Source organism: Salvia hispanica, chromosome 3 (genome assembly GCF_029641045.1).
Source record: "Salvia hispanica isolate PSC_SH4W2 chromosome 3, Shi_PSC_v1, whole genome shotgun sequence".
Classification (NCBI taxonomy): Eukaryota; Viridiplantae; Streptophyta; class Magnoliopsida; order Lamiales; family Lamiaceae; genus Salvia; species Salvia hispanica.
In genome coordinates, this window is record NC_142694.1 from 831,520 (window position 1) to 858,963 (window position 27,444).

The 27,444-nt window shown below is 34.9% G+C and overlaps 5 protein-coding genes and 1 pseudogene across 5 annotated transcripts; 3 read left to right on the plus strand and 3 right to left on the minus strand.

Annotated features, from left to right (window-relative positions):
• Positions 1–494: 494 nt before the first annotated feature.
• On the plus strand, positions 495–1,987 carry LOC125213016 (1-acyl-sn-glycerol-3-phosphate acyltransferase). Its single transcript, XM_048113355.2, has 3 exons — positions 495–973; positions 1,335–1,352; positions 1,465–1,987. The coding sequence occupies exons 1-3, from the start codon at positions 601–603 to the stop codon at positions 1,656–1,658; spliced, it is 585 nt and encodes a 194-aa protein (XP_047969312.2). The 5' UTR covers positions 495–600; the 3' UTR covers positions 1,659–1,987.
• Positions 1,988–2,138: 151 nt separating this feature from the next.
• Positions 2,139–4,012, minus strand: LOC125213013 (putative WRKY transcription factor 41). Its single transcript, XM_048113347.2, has 3 exons — positions 3,306–4,012; positions 3,085–3,213; positions 2,139–2,989 (listed from the first exon to the last, which is right to left on the minus strand). The coding sequence occupies exons 1-3, from the start codon at positions 3,596–3,598 to the stop codon at positions 2,407–2,409; spliced, it is 1,005 nt and encodes a 334-aa protein (XP_047969304.1). The 5' UTR covers positions 3,599–4,012; the 3' UTR covers positions 2,139–2,406.
• A 5,463-nt stretch (positions 4,013–9,475) lies between these two features.
• On the minus strand, positions 9,476–10,323 carry LOC148929840 (uncharacterized). Its single transcript, XM_089067135.1, has 3 exons — positions 10,127–10,323; positions 9,792–9,939; positions 9,476–9,702 (listed from the first exon to the last, which is right to left on the minus strand). Exons 1-3 carry the CDS (start codon positions 10,207–10,209, stop codon positions 9,640–9,642), a joined length of 294 nt encoding a protein of 97 aa, XP_088923261.1. The 5' UTR covers positions 10,210–10,323; the 3' UTR covers positions 9,476–9,639.
• Positions 10,324–12,938: 2,615 nt separating this feature from the next.
• Positions 12,939–14,708, minus strand: LOC125214313 (putative inactive receptor kinase At5g58300). The gene is made up of 2 exons (XM_048115273.2): positions 14,222–14,708; positions 12,939–13,423 (listed from the first exon to the last, which is right to left on the minus strand). Exons 1-2 carry the CDS (start codon positions 14,661–14,663, stop codon positions 12,939–12,941), a joined length of 927 nt encoding a protein of 308 aa, XP_047971230.2. The 5' UTR covers positions 14,664–14,708.
• A 2,102-nt stretch (positions 14,709–16,810) lies between these two features.
• On the plus strand, positions 16,811–20,490 carry LOC125214318 (exopolygalacturonase pseudogene; annotated as a pseudogene).
• A 1,505-nt stretch (positions 20,491–21,995) lies between these two features.
• On the plus strand, positions 21,996–23,242 carry LOC148929841 (F-box/kelch-repeat protein At3g06240-like). The gene has a single exon (XM_089067132.1). It carries the CDS (start codon positions 22,044–22,046, stop codon positions 23,082–23,084), a length of 1,041 nt encoding a protein of 346 aa, XP_088923258.1. The 5' UTR covers positions 21,996–22,043; the 3' UTR covers positions 23,085–23,242.
• The last annotated feature ends 4,202 nt before the right edge of the window (positions 23,243–27,444 follow it).

Here is a 27,444-nt window from a genome sequence, read left to right on the forward strand (position 1 = left end):
AAGTGATCAAAAAAGGAAATGTGTCATCTTAGTTGGGACAAACTAAAAAGGAAAACGTGTCATCTTAAGCGGGACGGAGGGAGTATAAAACTAATACTTTAAAAATAGGACTCACGTCTCATCAACTTTTTCAACTCACTTTCCATTAGATTTTAATAAATTTCTTAAAATCTGTGCCGGGTCAAAGTATTACAAATTATGTGCGACGGAGGAAGTATAAACTAGGCTTTCTAGCCATAATTTCATACAAATAAAACAAACTATTGTAATGTGTAAATAATAAAAGAACATAATATCGAAAATTTCAATTAACAAAATTCTCTAATTTTGTGCAATTGTTTTGGCCCCAAACTATGGAATTATAATCTGAAAAAAAATATATAAATGGTGGGGAATCAAATGTTATGTTATACTAGTATATAATTAAAATAAGATAAAATAAAAAAATAAAAATAAAATGTGAGCTTGATAGCTAACTGCAGAATCATAAGCAGTTACGAATGGATATGGAATCCCAGAATTCACAATTTAGTGATGGTGGTGAATCATTTCTAAGTTTAAACTTATCAACAAAAACAAGGAGAGTGAAAGAGTAGAAAAATGAGTAGCTTTGTTCAAATCCAAACTTGGTTCAAGAATCCCCAATCCACCACTGGTTTATGTAAAAACCTCACCTCACACCCAACCGCAGAAACCACCATCTTCACTCCCAACCGCCAATTCCAACTCAAACACCAAATTCAAATTGCAGATGGAAGAAGAATCGCTCGAAAAGGGATCATCTGCAACGGAATTTTGCTACCCGTGGATCCATGGGCGCCGAGCATCGATTCACAGAGCATAGCATCCCAGCTCTTCGCTTTCTCCCTCTTCCCCTATCTTGGTTTCCTCTATTTCATCACCAGATCCAAATCTGCCCCAAAGCTCACTCTTTTCGGCTTCTATTTTCTCCTTGCTTTCGTCGGCGCTACGAGTAAGTTGTTAATTTTGTTCTATGCTGCTTTAATTCTTAGAATTTGAGTTCTCTGAAGCGTTGGGAGAATTGGGGGTTTAGGGTTTTTGTGCTGTTATTTAATGATAGTGAAAAAGTAATTGATTTTGGAAAGATTACAATCTATTGTAGTATGATTGAAGAAGTTGTGTGGTTCCTAATTGAGTTTTCAACTTGAAAAGGGGCTAAAGATTGATCGAATCACTCTATTTTGAATATTCTTTAACCTGCAAATTTGAGGCTTGAGTCATTTCTGTTTAACACTTTAACTTTCTATCTAATCTAGTAAATGTTTGAGCTTGACATTTTGTCATGTACTAATCATTTCCTCATATTTTTGCAGTACCAGCTGGAATTTATGGTAACAATCTTCAAATCTTCAATAAGACACCTTTAACTTCGTATATGAACACTTTTTCTGTGTTTTCTCTAATTTAGTTTTGTATTTTGGCCTAATTTCTGTTTTCAAACAGCAAAGGTGCACTATGGGACATCTTTGTCCAATGTGGATTGGCTACACGGTGGAGCCGAGTCGCTGCTTGCACTGACCAACGTATTCATTGTTTTAGGCCTCAGAGAGGCTCTTAGGAAAGCTGGAGATGGGAATGGTAACGGATCGAATTTCACTACTGAGGCAAAAGAGGAGGATAGTCCATCGGTTAGGTGATCAGTACGACCCTATGGTTGTGATTGATACTCTAGCGTGCTGCAATGGTGTGAAGTCTGTTATTTTGTTCTGTAATTTATTCTTATGTTCATACTTGTGATGCATGAGTTCATGCCAACCACTCTTTCAGCGCTACATATGAACTCCTTAGGCAGGAAATCCTATTTTCAGCTCTTCTTTCAAACGTTTTGCACAATTATCGTTTGTGTCTTTGTATTTTCTTTTGAGTTTATTAGCAACATTGCAGTACCCGGTAGCTTATATGCTTATATGCTTATCATCATATCATGTAACCAATTGTTTATATTTAATAGTCCCCATTTCTATCATGTAAGTAGAATAATTACATTGGATGCAATAGCTCTTGCTGTGCAGAATGTTCATTCCTATTCTTGAGGTGTAATGTTGCAAGGTTTTTCACCTTGCTTCTTCTTCTGGTTGTATTTGTTTAGTTGAATCATCGAAATCTAAATTGATAACTCCACATGTCTGTTTTGTTGGTAGGCTAATGTATTAGTGAAAATTGAATAAAAGAGTGATGACACTCTGATTCTATACATGAAAACTAGACTAACTAGACTGCAGAACTTGCTAGCCATACGATCAGTCCTTGGTTTTCAGCTCATAACTGAAGCACCTGGATGACATTCCTACGAGAATGCTGTTCTCTTATCGCAATGATCAAGAATAGTGGTTGTTAAACCAACCAACTCTCTTGTTTCCCACTTTCACAAAGTTTGAACTTCGATCATGTGAAAAATCCAGGGATGTTGAATGGGAAGTCTGGATCTATATGTACTGGATCGATTGAGAACTCTATTCCGCCAATCGGAGAATTGTTTGTTGATGCATTGTCTGTATTATCATTAGCCCCGTAGTCTCTCATCTGATATGTTGCAGAGGAGAAGCAATTTGATCCTGATGTGGCTGGAGAATAGAACAACGGGGAATATCCTCCCAAGTGGTTGTCGTCAGCCTGAGCAGAAATTGGATAACACTCACTTTCTCTTTCTTGGCATGGAATTGTCGCTGGGAAAGAGAAGTAGGCCGGCGGCATCTCTTGGATGTCTGAAGCATCAGTGTCAACTCTGAGGTTAGCTCTAAAGTTTGAAATCATTGGATTCTGCGGTAGTTGATCATAACATGAGCTGTTGCTTTTGAGTTCTTGTTTTTCTGGTGATTCTGGTTGTGGAACTGCATCATTGAACTGCTTGCATGCGTGTGTTCCTTTGTAGGTGACCTCAAATACGGTGGGATCTTCGTCCGATCTCTGCACTTGCTTCGTTGCCCAACAGTTCTGGCCTTGGCGGTAGGTACACCGGTAATAGCTTCTGTAAAAATGACCATATATATATTTTCAGACCATATTCTCATGCAAATGTCTTTTATTTATGCCTTTTGATGTATAAAGGGAGAGTGAATGAACCTTGGGTATTTAGCTCCCAAAATGTCTTTCTGTCCATACTTTCTCCATCTATACTTGTCGTCCGCGGGCCCTTCAAGCCCGTTTCCCGAGTTGACTTTCACTTGTTCTGTCCATGTGGGCTGCAGCTTCCTATGATATCAAACAAGAAGTAGAGAATGTCAGTCAAAATTTTCCTCCCTATTGTTTTTAACTGTCTATGATCAATTTACTGCTGTAACTACCTTTTCTTTGATGCTTCGCCATAATCTTGACAGACATTCTTGTTCGTATCATCGCTTCTAGAACTTCCATCAGCAGAGATCGAAGACTCGGGAGCTGCAGCCGGTGCTACTCCAACATGTCCCCCGCCCTTGAGGATGCAAAGAGCCTTCTCGAAAGTCGATATTATCCTCTGCAGAAGCAAGTCCTCGGCCTCAGAGGGAGACGTCGAGCAGAGATGAAACCGCAGCTGCACGGCTTTCTCCATCCCCTGAGCTAATTCATCGCTCAGCACTTGCATTTCCCATAACTCCATTTCTTACTTCACTTTTGCTTGCAGGAAAGACAGAGAGAGGGTCGGTCGGTCGACTTCCACAAAACGATGCTCGTTCAGCTCGGGATGCGGCTAGCCAGTCTGCACGTCCGGTACAATACTCTTGCTATGCAGCAAACTAAGCTTCTCTTCATATATGCAAAGGGCCAAAAATCTCTTTTTTGCCCTTTATATTGGTTATATAGAATTTAGTTGAGAAAATTTGGTTATATTAGAAAGCTAAGGTAATGCTATATTATTGAAGAGGAGAATAGAGTGATGCTGGCAAAGCTGATGATGAAGCATATGTATTTAAAGAAATTTTTTTAAGGAATGATTGATAAAGAAAATTATGTGGAAAAGAGTGAGAGTTGAAGTTTGACTGAGAAACCGAGTTTTTCATGTGGACCAAATATTTAAAATCAATGTTTTGAGGGCTGACCAATTCAAACCTCAATAAAATGTCTCATTTTCTTCTTTTTCAGTCTCATGTTTAATTTTTTTAGTACTATTGTGTTCCATAATTATTTTACGTGTAGTAAAATGCGATAATTTAATTTGGCTGGAACTTTTTTTGTTAATAAAATCAGAAATAATTCATTTGTAACTTAGGAGTGAGCATATTAGGAGCCTTGTGCCAACTATTTGAGAAATATAGTAGCTACTGTTTGACTAGCCTCGATCATAGTCTTAGCTTATGAATCTTAGCATTCCCCATATAATAATATTATTCTCAATTAATACAGACTCAATTCAATCTCAAATAATATCGAAATATGAAGGAATGGTGTTGATTGAATGGGATCCTTACACCCAAAGGGCAAAGAAGGTTCCAATGCATGCTGACTCGTTCAAACCTAAAGTTTTCAAGTGTTTAGATGAAGTGAATATATATGAAAAAAATATCATTAAGTCAAAGTGCAATTAGTAAGAAAATCATGAGATGGAATCTTCAAATTCCGCGTTATTTCGATTTATTATTTTATTTTAATCCAGCTTGATTGGACCTTCTTATCACGTGAATAAACTACTGTCCATATCTATTTAGATCATATTATTCAGTTACTACCTTTTCTCCCACTAAACTGAAATTATTATAAATATTATGCGTAATAATTTGATAATACCACTTGCTAACTCATTTTAATTAGGGTAAAGATGAAAAGATGATATTCAAAAGGGAAATGCCTTACTTTTGGTTTGTTACAACTTTAACCAAATAAATTATTATTAACAGAATGAATTGGATATGAGTCAATAGTAGGCATTTGTTATTCTTTTTTTATTACCTTAATTCCCTTCATATATATAATATGAAGATTTTATTTAAATTCTTTGTTTTCGACTCTAATCAATCTGATTTTGGCTAATTTTTTCCTACTTTAGGAATGTGAAAGTTATGAGTTTCTCAAAAATATTACCAATAGTTCCAATACCATCACCTAAGTAGTCAAAATTCAATTATTATTATTATTTGCATAAAGTCATAATTTAATAATTATCTATTGATCATTTGATCTAAAAGGTAAAAATGTAATGATTAAAAATTGTCTAAACAAACGAATTTTTTTTATTAGATACTTCTTATATTACTATATATGTATACCAAGATCGACATGAATAACGATAAAAGAGAAAGGACATTAGATCCTTCTAATAGAAATTCAAGGTGTTCAGCCTTAATATTGGAAAAGATAAATACAAACAAATTTGACTAAAATTTCTGCCTATCAACATCAGTTTTGGACCGATTTGGCCTCTCTTAATCATATTATTCATTGTAAAATAAAAATTGAAATGTTACGTACCAAATTTCGATGTCCGAATTTAGGTGAAGAAAATAATTCCAAAATTTTAATGACGTAAGTGTCTAGAAGCCGTTTATATTCAATTGAAATATTTGGGTAACGGTAAAGCATAGTCTCAAGAAATTTTTTGACGAATTAAAAAATAATCAAAGTCAAGAATTAGCAAACAGAATATATCAAAAACAGTGACAATTGAAAATCATCAAATTTATTGACGCAACATGAATGAAGGTGGTGTCTGTGGACTCTAACGTCAGTTATCGAAAAATTCTATTAAATTCAGTACTTTATACCTCCGACGAACTCTATGTGTAGTAGCTAGCTTCAAAACCTCGAATTTCATTTTTTAGATCCGTCACGTAAATACATTAATCTATGAACATTTTGCCAAATGAAAAAATTGATTGTGATATTGTAGAGCAAGGTGTCTCATACCATATTTTTAGCATGACTTTGTATAACCGTGTTTTTGTGGAAAATTTTTTCATTTGGTGAAAAGGACTGAACGTGACGTGGAATAATCATTTAACATCACAATTTACGTAGTAGTAAAAATAAAGTTGACGTTATTTTTTTGTATGGTCGGTGGACGTGGCAGTCTCGTAAATATTGACAAAACATTAGTTTTTTATTTAATTATGATTTTTAAAGAATATATAGGTCTTTGGTTCCGAATATAAATTCCATTTTACAAATCTCAACTACTGAATTTTCATTTATTTTTTTATGCATTTAATCTTAATTTTACCCTTTCAAAATAAGCTGTTCAAGAATTTTTGCTGTCCTAGAAAATAAACGAAAGAGATTTTTTAGTGTTAATGACAATGTACATCACAATATTGTTGAATGGTGAAGGGTGAAGAAAATAAATTCGTTGACAAATTCCTATTGAATTAATTGTGAGTAAATGGGACCAGTGTCTTAAAACTAAAAAGTAGTGTGGTCCTTGTTTCGGTGCTTCAATATATTGATTTATTTTATTTAATTTTAAAGGGTCATGATTTTGAGATTTAATGTCTCTATGATTTATTAGTGATTTACATTATTTTATATATTTTTTTTTTTAATGTCTTCATCTCTGCGCACATTGAGATTATACATTTTTCTTTCTTAACTTATTTGTTTCCCACTATTGATTGTCGTTTTTCTATGGTATTTAGATCATATTTAAACCTATAAGGAATAAATATGAAATACAAAAACCAAAATAATGACTCTCTAAATGGCACTGCCAAAGCCCAAAAGGCCCAAAACTTGTGAGTGCAGAACCTTAAAGTATTCCTGCAAGTTTAGAATATCAAGCATTAATTACTATCCCAAAAATAAATTAGAAAATTAAAATTAAATAAATAAATCCGATACCATTATATAGTTGCATTTCTCCGTATCCAATTCGCAAGAGAGAAAAAAAAATACAATTGGATGTAAAGATAAGTCAAAAAGCAAGAATCATGCAAATAGAGAATGTCAAAATGGCATAAAAACATCACTCTGAACTTATACATGAACACATTAAGTTTAATTCAATTAATGAATCAATTGATTATTAAACCAAACTAAAACATAATAAATATAAATTGAAAAATGACAAAAGCTAAAACTATTGATAATTGACATCAAAATATTGATAATAAGAAAATTCTTTTTGCTATGGAAAACCTTCTTAATTTCGTTTATTATTATTTAGCTTGGTCCTAACGACAAATTAATAGATTGCATATTATTTTATTCGGCACTTAGCATATCCGAATGTTTCAAAGAATGTCAAGAGCCAAGTATGGTAAGGGGGGACCCTAATGTTTGAATAGGAATTTTAATTTAATTTTCGTATCTTGGAATGGGTGGTTGTGAATTATAAAAAGGGAGGGTAATCCAATCGCATTAATCCACCAATAAAATCATGCAAATATTGGAGGCATTGAGAGGAAATCATCTATACAATATTATTATTTCAAGGCATTGGTTTTTCACTCTCCCTCAAGGGCTTCTATTCTTGGTCCATGCCACTGCAATTTGATGACATTTTGCTGTTCATGGCTATGGAATGGAGCTCTTGAGAGAGAACGAAGAAACGTTGTTTTGCCCTTTTTCAATTACATATTTTATTTTCTCTCTTTATATATAATTTTATAAAAAAAATTGTGTTCTTTTGCATCATGTCGTTTGGGCCTTTTTCTTCTTCACGATATCCTTCCACTCGGATCATGACTCGTGAGGTAATTGTTATATACTTGTATAGAATAGGTGGGACTTTTGCTTTTATTTTTTTTATCTTGCTCGTTGTCTCGCTCGCCTATCATTTTGGCTCGAGTAGTGGGCTTTGCCCCGTTTTATCTAAGAAAAAGTCAAGGGCGAGCAAAGAGTCGTGGATCAAACCAAACCATCTCTTTCCTATCTTCCAATTTGACTTGTAATCTTAGAAGTTAGATGGAAACTTTAATTTGTTCCGAATATCCCCAATAGATTATACAATGATGTAGAACACGATATTCCAAATTTCTTGATGGGTGAATTAATTAGGAGCTTTGGTATAAAAAGGTACACAACATTCATTGCACACGTACGTGCGATAGATCAATGGTCGGTTTAATTAATAACTAAGTCAACTTATGCAAACACACACACATTAATTAATGTTTTTGCCGTTGAAATACTAAATTGCATACATAGATCTTGAATATGTACCTAGCTAGGTGATTGGTGAAATTAATAAATATTCTACTATTATCCTTTATATACTTCATCAAATCCCATTTCCTTTAATTGAATCAGTCAAAGAAACATGATTACTAGATCCATTTCATTACAAAAAATATCCTCAACAAGTTTGGAATTGGCTCTTCTCTTCTTGCAAGAGCTATTTATGCCAACTATATTGTAACTTTTTTTTGTCCATAGAAAAGCAATAATTATTAGTCCATCCAATAGTATTCAAAATGTGAGATTCATATTTTCTAAAAATAGGATTCGATTTCCATGAACTATGTTTATAGAGATCAATCCCCAACCCATTGAAGAAAAAAAAAACAATATTATATCTGATTAAGTTTATTTCTTCACACTTCAACAGAGTTGGAATGTGACAAGAAAACAAGAACCATTAAGCTTAAAAACAGTAAACAAAAAAATAAAAGTTGTGCATAAAAGAGAAGTGACATTTGATGAAGGAAAATTAAATTAAGAGATACCCAAATATTCCATGTGGATATATATCCATTGGTCACTAGAGCAACTTACACAAATACACACTGACCAATCACACATAGGCAACACGCACACTGGTAAAATCAGGGTTCAGAAAACAATGATTTCTTGAAATAAATTTGAAAAATTAATTAAAAAAAGTTATGTATGAAGTGGTGCATGTGAAGAGGACCCCCACAATGGCAGCTTTATAGTTTTAAAAGTATGTTGAAAAATGGAAGCATTGTAAGAAGATATATGTGTGTCTGCTTCCAGTTTGTTACCTTAACTCAATGCTGCTTCTGCCAATTTGTTACCTTCACACATGCATTTGATTCTAAATATCAATGCTTCACCTTTTTTTGTTTTTATTTTTTACAGTATCAAATTATCAATCATTTCTGGTGTAGAACTGCAAGTTGTTTTGGTGTACTATAAAATAATTATGTTTGGAGTAAGACAACATTTTCATCTATGTACATATTGTGTGCAAGTGAAGACTTTTGTTGTAAGAATCCCTTAGATTTGAATTAACAAACTTAATTAAGACTGAATTTGGATTTCATTTCATGAGTTTCTATCTTTTCTATTTTTTGAAATTAAGATATAATCAAGATTTGATCAAAGTTCCATTGGTTTGTAACTTTGTATGTATACTTGAAGTATAGTTTAGATGCTATTGGGCTATTAGCGCATATATACCACTACAAAAATGGGATTTACTGTGACTACACGAAAAAAATTCCGAACACACTATGAAAATACCGAGCATTTTCTAAGCACTCGGGAATGTCCTCGGTAGTTTTTTGTGGTGTTCACACAAAAAAATTAATGATTTTTCTCCGATATAATTAGGAAATAAACACCAAAATCAATACATATCGAAGACTACCATGTTAAATATAGAAAATATATAAATAATAGCCTCGCAATTGCAATATTTTATACTAGTTCAAATCATTATTGTTAAGATTTGTCTAGCTATATACTACTTTTTCTATTTTCTTAAAATGGACACCAAATTCCATCTTCATCAATCATCATCAATCATCATCAAGCAAGTTCTTGATTCTTCTCCACAATCCTCACTTCTTTCAAAGATCTAAGCACATTTGCCTGCAAATTGTAAAACCACCAAATTTGCCATCAAATGTGTGCAATCCTCATATAAATTGTGTGTATGTATAAATACACTTATAATGTACCTGATGATCCGTCAATTCAACGGCAAAGCCATCGACGATGACCAATGAGAGGGTCTTGTTATAGGAATTTGGCTGAAGATTCTTCGCCAAGATTCCATCATGTTTCCTACTCAAGTATACATCAAGCTCTTGTGCCCCTCTATGTGTTCTAGTATCAAATTTCACACACAACACCTTTTTAATTAAATTTGCATAAAATTACACAACTAATTGAAAAAAATTCTTTTTTCCATAAGAAGCTTAGGGTTTGAGTCATTCAGTGCGTGTGAGTTGTAACTAAAAAACGCGTATATATATAACCGAAATTAATGATGGAGAAGAAGAAGAAGACGTACTTGTTGGATCGGAGGCGCTCGTATTCAGGATCATAGTTCATGAATACAAAATGTAGCTCACTTTTGGAGTCATCCATTTCCATTTTTCTTCAGAAATTGCACTCTTAGTTTCTACCCTATCAATCTATCAAGACCTCACTATTTATGCTTATTCACAGCTGGCACACTCTCTCTCTCTCTTCTTTTTGAGTATATAAATTTTTTAAGAAATAAATTGGAAATGCACAAGAGGATATTTCAGTGAACCCATACAAGAATCTTGTAATTATATATGTGTGTGCATGTGTGTGTCATTTTTTTAAATAATTTAGTTGCACGTAGGTATTGTGTACTTTCAGTTTATGAAATTGCGCCTAATTATTAGGTATTGATTATATCCCAAACCCCAATTGGATCATGCTTAAGGGAAAGTACCATGATTCTAACTCTCCTAGGGTTTTGTAAAATTGTTTATTTAATTATAAGAATAGTCAACCCGATCCTAATTATAAACAATAAGGAGTATTAATTATATACTACTAGTATAACTTTAATTCATTCTACGTGATATACTATAAAACCAATTCAGTGTATATAAACAAAAATATCCCGCCTAATAATAATATGAATATATTAGTCAAATTGTCATCTTTACTATAAAAATCGATTCTGATTGTAGTTACCAGACTTGTACAATTTTGCGAAATTAGTCAAGAATTTTGCAAAATTGTAAATTCTTAAAATTATGTAATTTACAATGCTTCAAAATTGCTGTAAATTGTGTAAAGATATTTACGTCTTTTTACACCAAATAATCCCTACTAATATATGATCCTTAGTAGCACCAAAGTTGATAGTTGTACTAGTTAGTGAGGTCAATGGTCGGTTAATTATTAAATAAGTCAATTACTGCAAACACATACTTAATTAATGTTTTTTACCATGCAATAGATCTTGAATGTGTACCTATCTAGCTAGCTAGGTTGATTGGTGAAATAGATATTCTACTATTATCCTTCACTTCATCAAACTCCATTTCCTATAATTGAATCAGTCAAAGAAACATGATTCCCAGATCCAATTTATTACTACTACACAATAACCTCAACTAGATTGTAATATTTTTATTATTGTTCACAGCGAGTAACATGATACTCCCTTCGTCCCATATAATTTTATCCAGTATTCCATTTTAGGTCGTCCCACATAATTTTACGCATTTCACTTTTACTATTTTTTGTAGTGAACCCCATATTCCACTAACTCATTCCTACTCACATTTTATTATAAAACTAATACTTTAAAAGTAGAATCCATATCCCACCAACTATTTCAACTCACTTTCCATTACATTTCTTAAAACCTGTGTCTGGTCAAAGTATGTAAAATTATGTGAGACGGAGGGAGTAATTATATTAAGCTTAAAATTAAAATATTGGTACAAGTTGTGCACACGAGAGTGACCAAATCACACGAACACAAACTGACCAATCACAAATAGGCAACACGCACACACACAACAAAGTGATGACATATGAGAGAGAAAAGATTTGAAAAAAATGGTAAAATTTGAGTTCAGCCACAGAACGTGGGAATTTGCCAGAAAGAAAGAAAATAATGAATTCTTGAAATAAAACTGAAAAAAAATAAAAATAAAAAATACATATTCATGTAACGATGCATGTGAAGAGGAACCCCACAATGGCAGCTTTATTGTTTTAAAAGTTTGTTGAAAAATGGAAGCAGTGTAAGAAGAAGAGGTTTGCAACCTTAACTCTATGATGCTTCTGCTATGTGTATCAAATCAATTTTACTTATTCATTGCTTCCCTTTTATTTAGCTCCTTCTTCTTTTTTTTTAGAGAGAAGTACATTTATTGACATCATAGTTTTTTTTTTTTTTAGGGTATCAATCATTAATTTCTGGTGTAGAACTAGGTGTTTTCTGCACTTACAAGATGGAATAAAATAAAGGAAAAATAAGGGAACTTATGTACAAGAGGATAGCCCATACAATACAAGAATCGTGTGTGTGTGTGTGTGATTGTCATTTTTTTAATAATTTAGTTGCACGTATGTATTACTCCCTCCGTCCCACATAATTTGGGACACTTTGACCCGGCACGGGTTTTAAGAAATCTAATGGAAAGTGAGTTGAAAAAGTCGGTGGGATGTGGGTCCTACTTTTAAAGTATTAGTTTTATAATAAAATATGAGTATGAATCAGTTTGTGGAATATGAGGTCCACTACCAAAAATGGTAAAAATGAAGTGTGTCAAATTATGTGGGATGGCTCAAAATAAAATACTGGATCAAATTATGTGGGACGGAAAGAGTACTCCCTAAATAGGAGCATATATTTGTATACGTTCAACAGTTGAGAATTGAAGAATATAATATAACCAAGCCCAATAACCAATTGGATCATTATTCTTGCTCTACTAGGCTTTTGTAAAGTTGTTTATATTTCTAAGAAAACGTCAGGATCCATTACGGTCAATTCAAGACAAATTCTAGACAGTACTCCCTCTCCGTCCAAAAAAAATAAACTAGTTATTTTCATAAAATCTGATAAATTTCTGTTTTTTGTTTACCTACTTTATTACATTAAAATTACGAAAAATGACAAAATTGAATTCACTACTATAATTTATTCGATTTGAACGCAAACTCATCACCATTGATCTTCAAATCTAAAGTATATCACATATCACATTAACTCGTAATTTTCGCAACGCACATTAATAGCCTTCATACCTGTCCGTACCTGTCCGTACGCACACGGGCCTTAGTCCAGTCCGGCCCAGGCCCAGCCCACTTGACAACAGTTGTAATCAAGCTAGGCAAGCCACAACATCACTAATAGTAGGCCTCTCATGACCCAAACTATTCCTACAAAGCAAAGCAATCTCCAAAACATTCCTCACTTGCCTCTCTTCCTCTCCTCTCCCCACACAAAATTCAAACACATGACCTGACGTGGCACCCGACTCGGCGTCCGGCCACCCCAAGATCTCCATCAGCACGGCCCCAAAGCTGTACACGTCGCTCTCCTGGGACAGCCCGGGCTGGTACGGGTCATCCTGCCCCGTGTCCACGTGGTCGGCCAGCTGGACGAAGCCGTAGTCGGAGAGGCGGGCGGAGAAGTCAACGTTGACCATGACGTTGGAGGTCTTGACGTTGCCGTGGACGTTGAGCTTCAAGTGCCTATCCTTTGGAGGGGTTTGTGAGTGGATGAATGCTATTGCTTTGGCTATGCATTGGGCTATCCTGTACCTGTGCTTCCACTCTAACCCGGTGTGCCCTTCTTCCTTTGCAGCTGATCAAAATTAGGTTAAACAAACTTTATTTCCTCATACAATCTCTAACTATAATTTTCATAATATAAGTTGTACTATGTGTGTATAATGTGAACCATAGCTCTTTTTAGTTCAAGTCAGCATTTTGTTTTATCGATTTAATTTAACTTAATTTAATTTAACTTAATTTAATTCTAATACCATTAAAATATTATTGATGTTATTAATTTTACAAATAACGTAAAAATCAAGCCTCCTTTTTAGGTACCTGCTCACTCTGTCTCACTTTAGGAGTCTCATTTGAATTCGTCACGGGTTTAAGAAATGTATTGGAAAGTTGGTAAAAAAAAATAGTGGAATGTGTGACCTACTTTTATGGAGTATTAGTTTTATAATAAAATGTGAGTGGAAAAAAGTTAGTGAAATGTGGGGCTTATTATCATTTATGAAATATTTCAATTGGGACTCCTAAAGTGGGATATCCAAAAATAGTAAAACGGGACTCATAAAGTGGGACAGGGGGAGTAGTATTTATTATACTATAAACATAAATGCTTTATGTGCATTGACCTGTTTTGATTCGTCCAAATTTTGAAAAATTGTTTGTCTTTGTAAAGAAAATTGGAAGAAAAAAGTTAGTGGACGGCTAGTCTTAGTTTACCTAAAATGAAAAATATTTGGATCGTTGAATCAAGGACATCCCGAAATGAAAAAATGAAACACTATTTCATGGACGAATAGATTTCATCGGGTATAGCATATTCGAACCGATCAACATATATACACACAACACAAGGAGAGATCAAAGAGATGTTTACCAGAAAGCAAGTCAGCAAGAGAGCCCATGGGATAATAATCACAAACAACAAACTTAATCCTCTTGGCATAGAGATAAGAAATCACAGGCACCAAATACTCACACTGATTCCCAACCAAAGCCAACCTCTCAACTCTCCTTCCAAACTCATTTCTCCTAATCACAACTCTCTTAAACCTCTTCACTGCCCTAATCTTGCCCCCCAAAAGCACCACCTTCTCCGTCATCCCCAAGGGGCTCTCTCCCATCACCCCTACAGAAGCCCTCAAAACCTGCCTCAGAGTCATGTCTGAGCCATCACTGCTGCACGAGGTCAATGGGATGTCGTCCGTGAACCCGAAGAGGAAGTCTTCGTGCTCGAATATGGACGAGGACCGGAGGCTCCATTCTTTGCTCTGATCCGGGACTCTTCTGTTCGGCTTCACAAAGGCCCGGGAAAGCATTCTTGATTTTTTTTTTTTTTTTTTTTTAGGGTTTGGTTGGTGATGATTTTGGCATGGGGAGGAATGGGTGTGGTGGTGGGTGTTTTTATTTGGGAATTGGGTGTTGATTACTATGTTGTACAGCCAAATTGTTTGTTAGCTTTTTATGGATGTATGTAAAGATGATTGGTGAATTTTCTTAGCATATCATATGGGTTAACGAAGTTTGTTTTGAATTTTTGGTTTGATGACAAAATGTAAATGAACTAAAATATTGAAATTGGAGTTTTCCAATCATATTTTTAGTTTGTAAAATCAATTTTTTTTTATTCTTAACCATTGATAAATTATTAAAATAGCACAAAGTATTTAAGCATTTATTAAAATTATTGATTTATATATCTACTAAACAAGCTTTATGTTGGCCGTATAGTTTTATTTAAACTGAAATATGATATGAAAGAATCTTTGCCGTAGCAACGAAAAACATAAAAGTTAACTGAATTCATGATTTCAAAATAAGAAGTTACTATCGAAAAAAATAGAGGAAATGATCACATATATTTATTGAATTAACTAGTAGGTAAGATCAAACTAAGAGGATGGAGATAACAATAACAAAAATACAAAGATATTGACAGAAACCAAGCAATTACTTTCACATTGCAAAAATTGACCCGATTTACAACATGTTTGGACTATATAAGGAATATTCACTTTCGATCCAAAGAAATTACAGTAGTGAAGTAGTAATAATGTTAAATTAACAAAAATGAAAATATAACAATCTATTTAGAAAATTGTTCGCGTTCACACTCCTTAATCATCATTTAAATTAATAAATTGGGAGTATATAGAGTGTAGAACTTTTAATTGTGAGTACTAGTCAATATCATTAAATTAATGAATTATATAGCTAGTAGATATGTTACACGCTTGATGTTACTTGTCCATAAAGTAAAATGCTAGTATTAAAATTATTATGGATTTTATAGTGTATTTTAAGATTCGAAAATTATTACACCAATCTTAATTATGAGTCTAAACGTGAGAATAATATGCTCAATATTAGGATAATGGATTGTATGGATACATATTCCACCTCACCTTATTCACCTATTTTATGTACAAGTCTAGAATATATTTTTTGAATGATGTATATAAGACATGAGAGGGAAAAAGGAGTAGAGAGTTTAGACGACAGACAATTAATCGATATGTTGTATTTTATTATATGATTCTCGTAAATCACTCATTAAAAAAGTGTTGCAATCAACTATACAAAGAATAATATTAATCGATTCCTACTAGTATCAAATCTATTCTAAGAATATTATTGTGATTATTTAAGGTGTTTAATAATGTGAACACGCACGAATTTCTTGCTGCTCTATTTATTTTAATTTAAGGTGTATTGACAAGAATTAAAAAGATAAAAGATCTTCTAAATTATTTACCACTAAATTATTACTATACCACACCTACGATTTCTATATAGTTGTATTGACAAGAATTAAAAGGATAAAAGATCTTCTAAATAATTTATCACTAAATTATTACTATCCCACATCTACTATTTCTATATAATTGTATTGACAAGAATTAAAAAGATAAAAGATCTTCTAAATAATTTACCACTACATTATTACTATCCCACATCTACTATTTCTATATAGTTGTTTTTAAAATTAGGTTAAAATATTTAATTCAAAATAAACTAATACGTAAATAATGATTAGATTGTGCCTCTTATATTTCAGAAAGATACGCAATAATCATACGTAAAATAAGATGCTGTGGAATATAGGAGTATTATGAAACCTAGCTATACGTTCCCTTACCATGGAAATTCTTATTTTACTTATTTGTTCCATTACCATGGAAAATATTGTTTTTACTTATTTTAATTTCCATACATTCCAAAACGTTCCATTACCATAATGATACTTTTTCTTGTAGGATTTCGTGTCAACTAGTTTCCTTAAAACTTTTATTTTACATATTAAGATTTCAATACGTATTTTACTTATTTTTATGGCATAGTTTCGTTTTAATATATTCCTATTACCATAAATTATGCAAAGCTTCAATTATAAATACCATGTAATGATTCACTGAAAACATATTCAGTATAATTATTACAATTAGTTTACAAAAGCACAGGCAAAATGAAAATTCAGGGTTTAGAGGGTTTAGTGTCAGTGATTTTGGTTTTGCAGTTGATATTGACTGCTAATTCCGTAAGAGTATTCAATATCAAAGATTTTGGAGCTAGGCCAAGTCAAGACATTAGCAAGGTAACTGTGATAGTCGATTTCACGGTGTACTAATAATATTCTAGTTTTTGTAGTTGTTTCTTACTATTTACTAAACTTGTGCATGTTAAAGGTGTTGGAGCGGGTATGGAGTGAGGCCGTTAAATCAACAAAGGCAACTCAAGTCTTGATCCCACGAGGGGATTGGAACTTGAGTCAGGCGATACTGTCGGGGCCGAACAAGGCCCCGATTAACCTGGAGGTCCGGGGACACGTTAGAGCGTATCCGGACGTGGCCAAAATCCCTGAGAAGGAGAAAGGATGGATCTACGTCAGCAGCGTGGACCACCTGACGATCTCGGGGGGCGGAATCCTCGACGGACAGGGAAGCGAAGCGTGGGAAAACAACGACTGCAAGACCAACGCAACCTGCGAGAAGCCCCCACTCAACATGTACTTGAATGCCATCACCAATTCCATCATCCGAGATGTCACCACCAAGGACAGCAAGTACTTCCACGTCAACTGCCTCTCGAGCCGCAACGTCACCTTCCAGCGCTTCACAGTGTCCGCCCCCCGCGACAGCCCCAACACGGACGGCATCCACATCGCCCGATCCGTCCGCATCAGGGTGACCGACTCCGTCATCCAGACAGGCGACGACTGCATCTCGATGGGGGACGACCTCAGAGACGTGCTCATCAAGAACGTGGCGTGCGGGCCCGGGCACGGCATCAGCATCGGGAGCCTGGGGAAGTACGAGGGCGAGAAGGACGTGAAGGGGATAAGGGTGGAGGGGTGGAGCTTCAGAAACATCACCAACGGGGTCCGGGTCAAGACCTTTCGGTCTTCCCCGGCCAATACCACGGTCTCGGATCTCCACTTCATCGACCTCACCATGGTCAATGCGGCCAACCCCGTCATAATTGATGGGAATTACTGCCCAAACAACCAATGCGCCTCGGGTTTATCTGGTTCCCTGAAGATCAGTGGCGTTGAGATCAACAACGTGATAGGCACCAGCGCAACACAGAATGTAATAACGTTCAACTGCAGCCAAGTCTGCAAACGAGTCAATATCGGAACGATCGACCTGACCTACAAGGGCAAAAAGGGTTCGTCGGCTACGACATTTTGCAAAAACATCACGCCCAACTTCACCAAATTTACCAAGCAGAATCCACCCGTCTGCCCTTCAAAACCAGCCATTTATTTACTTAGCAAAGTTTTTTACCAGTTTATGGATAATTATATGTAGCACTTCATTCGTCCAAGTGCGACATACTTTTGTTCTTCTGTTTTTGCGCATGTCAAATTAATTTGACATTTTCTTTATCAAGACTTTCCCTGCTTTTTGCTTATATTCTTCTAATTTATTTAAGCATTTTACATGAAATGCCAATACTCCATTCTCCTAAAGAAACGAGCACACCAAATTTAGGTTTATGCTTAGTTAAGGAAAGTTAACCAATAATAACAAGTATAAAAAAAATCAAATCAAATCTTAGCACCAAAAAAATTCTATGGTATTATAAATAATGAATAATAAGGTAAAATCAAACAATATATGAGTGTAGGTTTGAATTTGAAAAATAATCTAATTGGAGTTCCCTTCAACTAATATATTCAACTTAGGTCCACTTTATTTTATTGGTGGGTTGGGCTTAGGCGGACATTAATTTCGATCCAAAGAAATTACACTAGTGAAGTACTGATAATGTTAAACAAAAATGAAAATATACCAATCTATTTAGAAAATTGTTCGCATTCACACTCCTTAATCATCATTTAAATTAATGAATTATATAGCTAGTAGATATGTTACACTCTAGCTGTTACTTGCCCATATAATAAATACTAGTAATAAAATTATAATGGATTTTATATTGTATTTTAAGATTCGAAATTATTACACCAATCTTAATTAAGAGTCTAAACGTGAGAATAATATGCTCAATAATAGGATAATGGATTTTATGGATACATATTCCACCTCACCTTGTTCACTTATTTTATCATTTTATGTATAGGACATGAGAGGGAAAAAGGAGTAGAGAGTTTAGACAGACAATTAATCGATATGTTGTAGTATTTTATTAGTATATGATTCTTGTAATTAATCATGACCCATTAAAAAAGTGTTGCAATCAACTATACAAGGAATAATATTAATCGATTCCTACTAGTATCAAATCTATTCTAAGAATATTATTGTGATTATTCTTCTAATATTTTTCTATTCTAATTAACACGTACGCATGTTTTAATTAACTTTAAATGTTTGATAATGTGAACACGTACGAATTTCTTGCTGCTCTATTTATTTTTACTTAAGGTGCATTGACAAGAATTAAAACGAGAAAAGATCCTCTATCCCACATATTCTACTATTTCCATATAGTTGTATTTGAATTAGGTTAAAATATTTAATTCAAAATAAACTAATAGTACGTAAATATTGATTAGATTGTGCCTCTTATATTTCGGAAAGATACGCAATAATCATACAATAAGATGCGGTGGAATATAGGAGTATTATGAAATACGTTTCCTTACCATGGAAATTCTTATTTTACTTATTTTAATTTACATACATTCCAAAATGTTCCATTACCATAATGATACTTTTTCTTGTAAGATTTCGTATCAATTAGTTTCCTTTAAACTTTTATTTTACAAATTAAGATTTCCAATACGGTATTTTACTTATTTTTCGGCCATAATTTCGTTTTAATATATTCCATTACCATAAATTATACAAACCTTCAATTATAAATACCCATGTAATGAACATATTCAGTAAAATTATTACTATTAGGTTACAAAACTATAGGCAAAATGAAAAATCAGGATATAGGGTCAGTAATTTTGCTTTTGGAGTTGATATTGGCTCCTGATTATAGGGTCAGTAATTATTTTGGTTTCGCAGTTGATATCGACCGATAATTCCATAAAAGTGTTCAATATCACTGATTTTGGAGCAACGCCGAATCAAGACATCAGCGAAGTAATTGTGATGGTCGATTTTATGATGTACTAATAATATTCTAGCATTGGTAGTTGTTTCTTACTCCCTCTGTCCCACTAGAAATGAAACGCTTTCCCTTTTAGTTTGTCCCATTAAAAATAAAACGTTTCATAAAATGGAAACATCTTTATATCTACTTTTTCATCTCTCTTATTTTACTCTTTCTCCATTAACTCACAAAACAACATTACATAAAAACCCGTGTCAATTCTCAAATGTTGCATATTATTTACTAAACATTTGTTAAATACAGGCGTTGAAGCAAGCATGGAATGAGGCCATTAAATCAACAAAGGCAACTCAAGTCTTGATCCCACGAGGGGATTGGGATTTGAGCCAAGCACTGCTATCGGGGCCGAACAAGGCCCCGATTAATCTGGAGGTCCAAGGCCACCTCATAGCGTATCCCGACCCGGCCAAAATCCCCGAGAAGAAGATGGGATGGATCGGCATCGAAAAAGTGGACTACCTGACGATCTCGGGGGGCGGCATCCTCGACGGGGGGGACGAGAAGCGTGCAAGACATGCGCACCATGTGAAAAGCCCCCCATCAACCTGTTCTTGAACGCCATCACCAATTCAATCATCCAAAACATCACCACCAAGGACAGCAAGTCCTTCCACGTCAACTGCATCTCGAGCCGCAACGTCACCTTCCAGCGCCTCACAGTGCTCGCCCCGGGCGACAGCCCCAACACGGACGGCATCCACATCGCCCGGTCCAGCAACATCACGGTGATCGACTCGGTCATCAAGACAGGCTCGATGGGGGACGACGTCAGAGACGTTGTCATCAAGAACGTGGCATGCGGGCCCGGGCGAGGCATCAGCATCATCCCCCCGTCTGCCCTTCCAATTCAGTGTTTTATTTAGTTAAGCAAATTTTTTACCAGTTTATGGATAATTACTCTTGTTCTTCTGTTTTTCGCATGTCAAATTAATTTGGAATTTTCTTTATATCAGACTTTCCCTGCATTTTGAATATATTCTTCAAATTTCTTTATGCATTTTACATGAGATGAAATACCAATACTCCATTCTCCTAATTGACTGTTTTCTTAATTTAAAACACAACAATAACAATCATAAAAATCAAATCAAATCTTAGCACCAAAAAATTCAACATTCTATGGTAATATAAATAATCAATAATAAGGTAAAATCAAACAATATGTGAGTGTAGGTTTGAATTTGAAAAATAATCTAGTTGGAATTCCCTCCAACTAATATATTCAGCTTAGGTACACTTTATTTTATTGGTGGGTTGCGCTTAGGCGGACTTTAATTTGGTGTAGACCCAGTTAATAACTCTACATATAGCAAATTATTGGTGGTGAAATTTTGGAAATTAATTACTATGCGTAGGAGGGAGTCTTGTAAACCAAATTGTCTAAGCATTAATACTATACTCCCTCTGTCCCTCATTAATTGTTCACTTTTGCCATTTTCGTTATTCCCCATTGTCCACTTTCACTTTTTTATCATAAATAGTAAATAGGCTACACATTCCACTAACGCAATTCACTCACATTTCATATTTCACTTAACTTTTTCAACTCATTTTTCTTTACATTTCTTTAAACTCGTACCGGAATCAAAGTGGACAGTTATTGGGAGACGAAGGGAGTATTAAAAAAAAAAGGAAGAATAGAGTTAGACAAGAAAAGATATATAGGCAAAGGAACGAAAATTAAGTAATAGAGTTTTTGTTTGATTCTTTTGGCTTTATTTCTTATCCATTCCATACACATAGGAGGTATTCGGTTTGCAAGATTGTATCCGGGATTAAATTTGTAGTGTGTTCGGCATGAGATTCAACCCCACAACTCAATCCTAGATCGATAATCATGGATAACTAGTTATAGCTAACTCCATATAACTAAAATAATCTCACAACTCAATCTTAGATTATATCTTAGTATAATGGTATTATTTTATCTTGAAAACCAAAACACTACTATTCAGTAAATATCCTCCCATAATTTCATATTACAAAATATTAATATAAAATTTATTTTAAATTAATTAATATCCGTTTAAAAAAAAAATCGACTATATGCATACAATTATATACCTTTATCACAATCCTCAAAAATAATACTACTAGTAAGAACAAACATGCATAAGAGCAAACAGATGGATACTCTCCATCTTCCCGACGAAATCGTGGAAGAAATTCTGTCGAGACTTCCGGTGAAATCGCTGGTGAGATTCAAGTGCGTTTCGAAATCATGTCGCTCTTTAATTCGTAGCGACAGATTCATCAAAAGGCATCTCCAGAAATCGATAGGAGCAAACCGTTGGCAAGCCATCTTCAGCAGCAATTCCAAAACCCCTAGTTTGAAGCGATGCTCTCTGCTCTCCTACTTGGATGATCCGTCTGTGACTCCTCTCCAAATCGACGATCCCATCACCGATCATCTCACCCTAGATACTCAGATCATAGGTCATTCCAATGGCCTGCTTTGTATTTTCATCAGACCAAACTCATTCTTCTTGTGGAACCCAGCCACTCGATTCTCGCTCCAATTACCCAAACCAGACGGCGATTATGTCGTAAAATGCGGGTTCGGTTGGGATGGGGAGAGTGATGCGTACAAGGTGTTTGCTGTTTTGTCTAAAAGGAATGGGAATGGGAATGGGAATGAGGTTAAAAGAATGGGTGGAATTTACAATAGCAAGACGAATTCATGGAAAGCGCTAGAGCGCGAGCACGGGAGCCTTGATTTGCGCTATTGGATTGGGGAGTCTGCGAGTGGGAAAATACACTGGCCTGTGAGGAAAGGATATATTGAGACGTTCGACTTGGAGAGTGAGGTGTTCGGGAGGATAGAGCTGCCGCGTGCTGCTATCAATCCGGGGTTCCTATTGGATGGCGGAAGAAGGGGGCGTCTGGGCTTGGTGTGCGATGATTATGATAACGCAGTGCCAGTGAGGACAGTTTGGGAGATGGAGATGTATGGGGTGGAGGAGTCTTGGGCGGTGGTGGCGTCGTGTCTTATTAATCGTCGTGTGAATGAATCATCGACGCACATGGCGTGGACGATGTACAACGGGAAATTGACGTGTTCTCCACGAGTCAACATTGTCAATTGTGATTATAGACGTGTATACGTTGAGAGTTTGGTGCAACCAGTTTTCGACAACAACGATGCTTGAACAATATGGTTAGAAATTTAGAGTGCATTCTTCATTTGTTTAGTTTGTTTTATGAGTTTTGTTTTGTTTAGCCAACATTCTTTGATTAGAGATGTTTTAGATGCATGAATAGGGATAGACATTTAATTTGAATTTGATATGATATGATTTTTTAATTTGATTTATTTTTGTTGATAGATATCTTTATGATTTAATTTCATTAGTTTGGAGTACATAATTTTTGTTTTGTTTTGTTTAGCTGCCAATCTTTGATTTGTTTTACAACATATGATTGGATTGAAATAGGATTATTATATATCTTTATCACTACAGTAGCTATTTACTCTTTCCGTCACTCATCTGTCATTATATTGTAGTAACGATTTGGATTGATTTTCATATTTTATATAACTAGTTATAGTTAGGATTTGATTTGATTTTGATTAATCATTCTGATTATAAGAATTCCATTTCAACAACAAAAACTCTAAATTTTTTTTATTTAAGCATTTTAGGTTTTGAAAAAATGTGTGATCTCGCATAAATGGCTGAGAAGTGTCTCATCAAGCAAACTTAAACTATGGTTGGACACTTGGACTTGATTCGGTTGCTAATAAGTTCTTTAAGAATAATCTTTAGTTGATTCGATCACCAAACCAGCATAAATATCCGACACATTTTTCTTTTTTTGTGATTTCACATCTTAAATGACTTATATCATAAAATAATAAACATAATTCTCTTTACTTTTTCTCACTCTTATTTTATCCCTTCTTCACCGTTCTAAACAATATCATAAATCATAAAATTCTAAATCAAAAATAAATTAGGAGCAAACCACGGATTTGGATCCCTATCAACCACAACAGGGGATGCTTACTATACATAATTTTATATAAAAAAGATTAATATTTTATTGTTCAAATTTATAAGTATAGTATTGGTTTGTTTGTAACAGTATCCCCTGCTGTGGTTGATTGCACAGCAGGGAATCCAAACCCGCAAACCACCGCCGCCGCAGATGGACTCTCCATCTTCCCGAGGAAATCGTGACAGAAATACTATCTAGACTTCCGGTGAAATCGCTGCTTAGATTCAGGTGCGTTTCGAAATCATGGCGCCGTTTAATTGGTAGCAAACACTTGATCAAAAACCATCTCGATTCTCGATATATCACGACGGCGCCCGCCCAAATTTTGATCGTTGGCCAGTCATCTTTCTCTTCGTTGCATAATACCCTAATTTGGAATTCAAGCGATGCTCCATGCGCTCCTACTAGGATGATCCATCTGTTAATCCTCTCCCCATCGACGATCCGATCAACGGCCATCTCACCGGTCGTAGTGAGGTAATAGGTCATTCGAATGGGCTGGTTTGTGTTTTCAATGAACCAATGTCTCTCTTTTTGTGGAATCCAGCCACTAGAGTCTGTTAAATTCACGTGGGATGGAGGGAGTATGTTCATTTAGTTATGATGCACTTCTTGCGAATATCAAAAAAAAAGGCAAAACACATCAAATCTTGCACTTTGATTGTTTATTTCACTAGTCCTTACACAAATTTTTCGTTTTAGTAAGCCTTTATACTTTTATTTTCGATATATTTCAATCCTTATTTAACGGAACCGTTAACTTTTCCGTTATAAAATAACACATCATATGTTAATCATTTAAATATATTTCACCTAATATCCTAGTTGGAAAATATGAACATACATAAATATAAAAAAAATAAAATAAAAAAAGAACAAAAACAAAAACAAAAAAAACTAAAGAATTCCAAATAGGTAAAAGAAATTTGTTTTTGATTATTTGAAGTTCGAATATTAATTTATATTTGGTTCCAATGATATATTTGGGAGTTGACGAAGCCGGTGGCGTCAGTGACGAGGACGGAGAAGCCATGGGGGTGGCGGCTTTGGGCTGAGGAGCGGACGACGGATCCTTTTTCTTTTTAAGTTATGTCCATATTTCCCAACTATGATAATAGGTGGAATATATTCAAATAATTAATATATAATGTGGATCACCGTCGTCTTCATTTAGGAAACGTAATTAAATACGTATCATATTTTCATTTCTACCTTTAAATTATTAAATTAGGTTATATAGTAGTAGGGGCATGTTAGGGTGCCACCACCCCTTAAAATAACACCATACCATCATTTCTAGCCAATCATTTGTACACATGGACGAATAATAAGCTGCCACGTGGCAAAAAAAAAACTGAAAAAGACGATCACCAATTTGCTGGTCTTTATACAACAATATTTCTTGTCCAGCAATATCCGACACATTATACAGCAATACAGTAATATATAGATTGTTGTATAAGTGGTGTCACGGTGACATTTGAAGAGTGGTTGTCAATTTAATACAAACCTATAGTAGTATGTTTTTTTATAAACGGTGAAGAATTAATTTAAAATTATGAGATACAAATAGAAGCTACAAATATATTAGCTAAAAATTTAATTTTATCATTAATTTTATGTTATCTAATCTTGTAATTTTTATTAATGTACTCCGTATAAAATTTTAAATTTATACTCAGCTATGATTTATATCTTTATCTTTTTTTGCATATATTTATTTACCATAGATATAAAATTATTAATATTAAAAAAATATGCCCCATACCTTTTATTACTTCCTCTGTCAATCAATAAATTTTTATTTATTTTTTAGTACTATTTTTAGTAATGGACTCCATATTCCACTAACTTTATCTCATTCATGTTTATTATAAAACTAATAGTATATAAAAGTAGTATTCATCGTCCACTAATCTTTTCAACCAACTTTTTTAATACTCCCTCCGATCCATAGTAATAGAGTCATTTTGTCATTTTGGTACGTTCAATAGTAATAGAGTCATTTCTTTTTTTAGTAAAAGTCAACACATTTTTCCACACATATTTTACTCTCTCTTACTTTTTCTAAAGCTCCTAGTGCATGTATTATAGACGGAGGGAGTATTAGCTAAAAATCTGATTAGCCCGAAACCCGAAGTTTAAGTTTAGGGTTGTAAATCTCTAACTCGATAAAAAAAAGTGCAACCCGATTAACCCACACTCGATTAGCCTGCAATTCGAGTAAGACTGGCTCGAAATCCGCTTAATTGACCCAATTGACATCTCAATTTTAATATAATAATAAATGTTATTGACTTTTATATTTTACAAAAATTATGAAAGTTAAACTTCATTGGCCCAAAGGAGGGCGCGTGGAGAGATAACGCCCCTCCGTCGGTCGGCCAAGTGACACTTAGAGGGGTTCGGAACAAGAAATCTGCGCTGCAAATACTCCTTCCGTCCAATAAAAGATGACTCACTTTCCTTTTAGGTTTGTCCCAATCAAGATAACCCATTACTAAAAATGGAAACACATTTATCTCTACTTTATTCTTTCTCGATCTCCTACTTTACTCTCTCCACCTAACACATAAAATAAAGTTGCATAAAATCTCGTGTTGTCTAAGGAATGGATCATCTTCTTTGGGACGGAGGGAGTATTATTTTGTATAGTATAGTATTCCCTCCGTCCCATAAAAGTTGAGTCGTATTTCTTTTTAGTCCGTCCCAACAAAGTTGAGTCATTTCCTTTTTTAATAAAAAACAAAACATTTAATCACTCTTATTTTATTCCATCATTTACTTTACTCTCTCCTATCTTTCCTACTTTTTTCATCTCTCCTATTTATTTAATATAAATTCTTAATCTTCGTGCCCAAAAGTTTTGTCTCAACTTTTATGGGACGGAAGGAGTATATTTTATTGAAAAAGCATGCAAAAAAGAATGAAACAGCTCGGGAAACTTGTTGGATATTGTCTTCCACACATTAAAAAAAAAGTATATGTGAATGTTTTTTTATGTGTGAAGAGAAGAAAATGAGGAGCCTAGGGACACAAAATGTCAACTCTAATATAGTATGCTTCGATTACGTACCATCTTACGCAGATTCAATACCCACAAATCCCCACGTGGTCGGTCAGCACCCCTGCCCGCTCTCATCTCCCCCAGTCCACTCCGTTTCCAACCTGCCCGACCTGCCCGGCTCCCCCCCTATATCACATCCTTCCCCACCCCAAATCCATTCACAATCCAAAAAAAAAAAAAAAACATCAACCATGGCAAAGCTCGCCATCGCCACCGCCGCCGCCGCCCTCTTCTGCCTATTCACCGTCTCCCTCGCCCGCCCCCCGCCGCGCCTCGCCGCCGACCCCGCGCTACGCCTCCCCACCGAGCCGGTCCAAGCCGCTGACGCCGAGACCGACCCCAACCTCGCCGTCGTCTCCGCCGTGCCGCTGACCGAGATCACCTTCCGCCCCGTCAACCGCCGCTTCCACGTGAAGCGCCCCTGCCGCGGCCGCGGCCGCCAC

Coding starts and splice junctions, on each gene's coding strand:
- LOC125213016 (XM_048113355.2), top strand. CDS start 601: ATGAGTAGCTTTGTTCAAATCCAAACTTGGTTCAAGAATCCCCAATCC.
- LOC125213013 (XM_048113347.2), bottom strand. CDS start 3,598: ATGGAGTTATGGGAAATGCAAGTGCTGAGCGATGAATTAGCTCAGGGG. Junction 3,214..3,305: donor GGCGAAGCATCAAAGAAAAG/GTAGTTACAGCA, acceptor TTGATATCATAG/GAAGCTGCAGCCCACATGGA. Junction 2,990..3,084: donor TTGGGAGCTAAATACCCAAG/GTTCATTCACTC, acceptor TCATTTTTACAG/AAGCTATTACCGGTGTACCT.
- LOC148929840 (XM_089067135.1), bottom strand. CDS start 10,209: ATGGAAATGGATGACTCCAAAAGTGAGCTACATTTTGTATTCATGAAC. Junction 9,940..10,126: donor GAGCGCCTCCGATCCAACAA/GTACGTCTTCTT, acceptor ATTTGATACTAG/AACACATAGAGGGGCACAAG. Junction 9,703..9,791: donor TTGAATTGACGGATCATCAG/GTACATTATAAG, acceptor TACAATTTGCAG/GCAAATGTGCTTAGATCTTT.
- LOC125214313 (XM_048115273.2), bottom strand. CDS start 14,663: ATGCTTTCCCGGGCCTTTGTGAAGCCGAACAGAAGAGTCCCGGATCAG. Junction 13,424..14,221: donor TCTTGCTGACTTGCTTTCTG/GTAAACATCTCT, acceptor AATTTTGATCAG/CTGCAAAGGAAGAAGGGCAC.
- LOC148929841 (XM_089067132.1), top strand. CDS start 22,044: ATGCATAAGAGCAAACAGATGGATACTCTCCATCTTCCCGACGAAATC.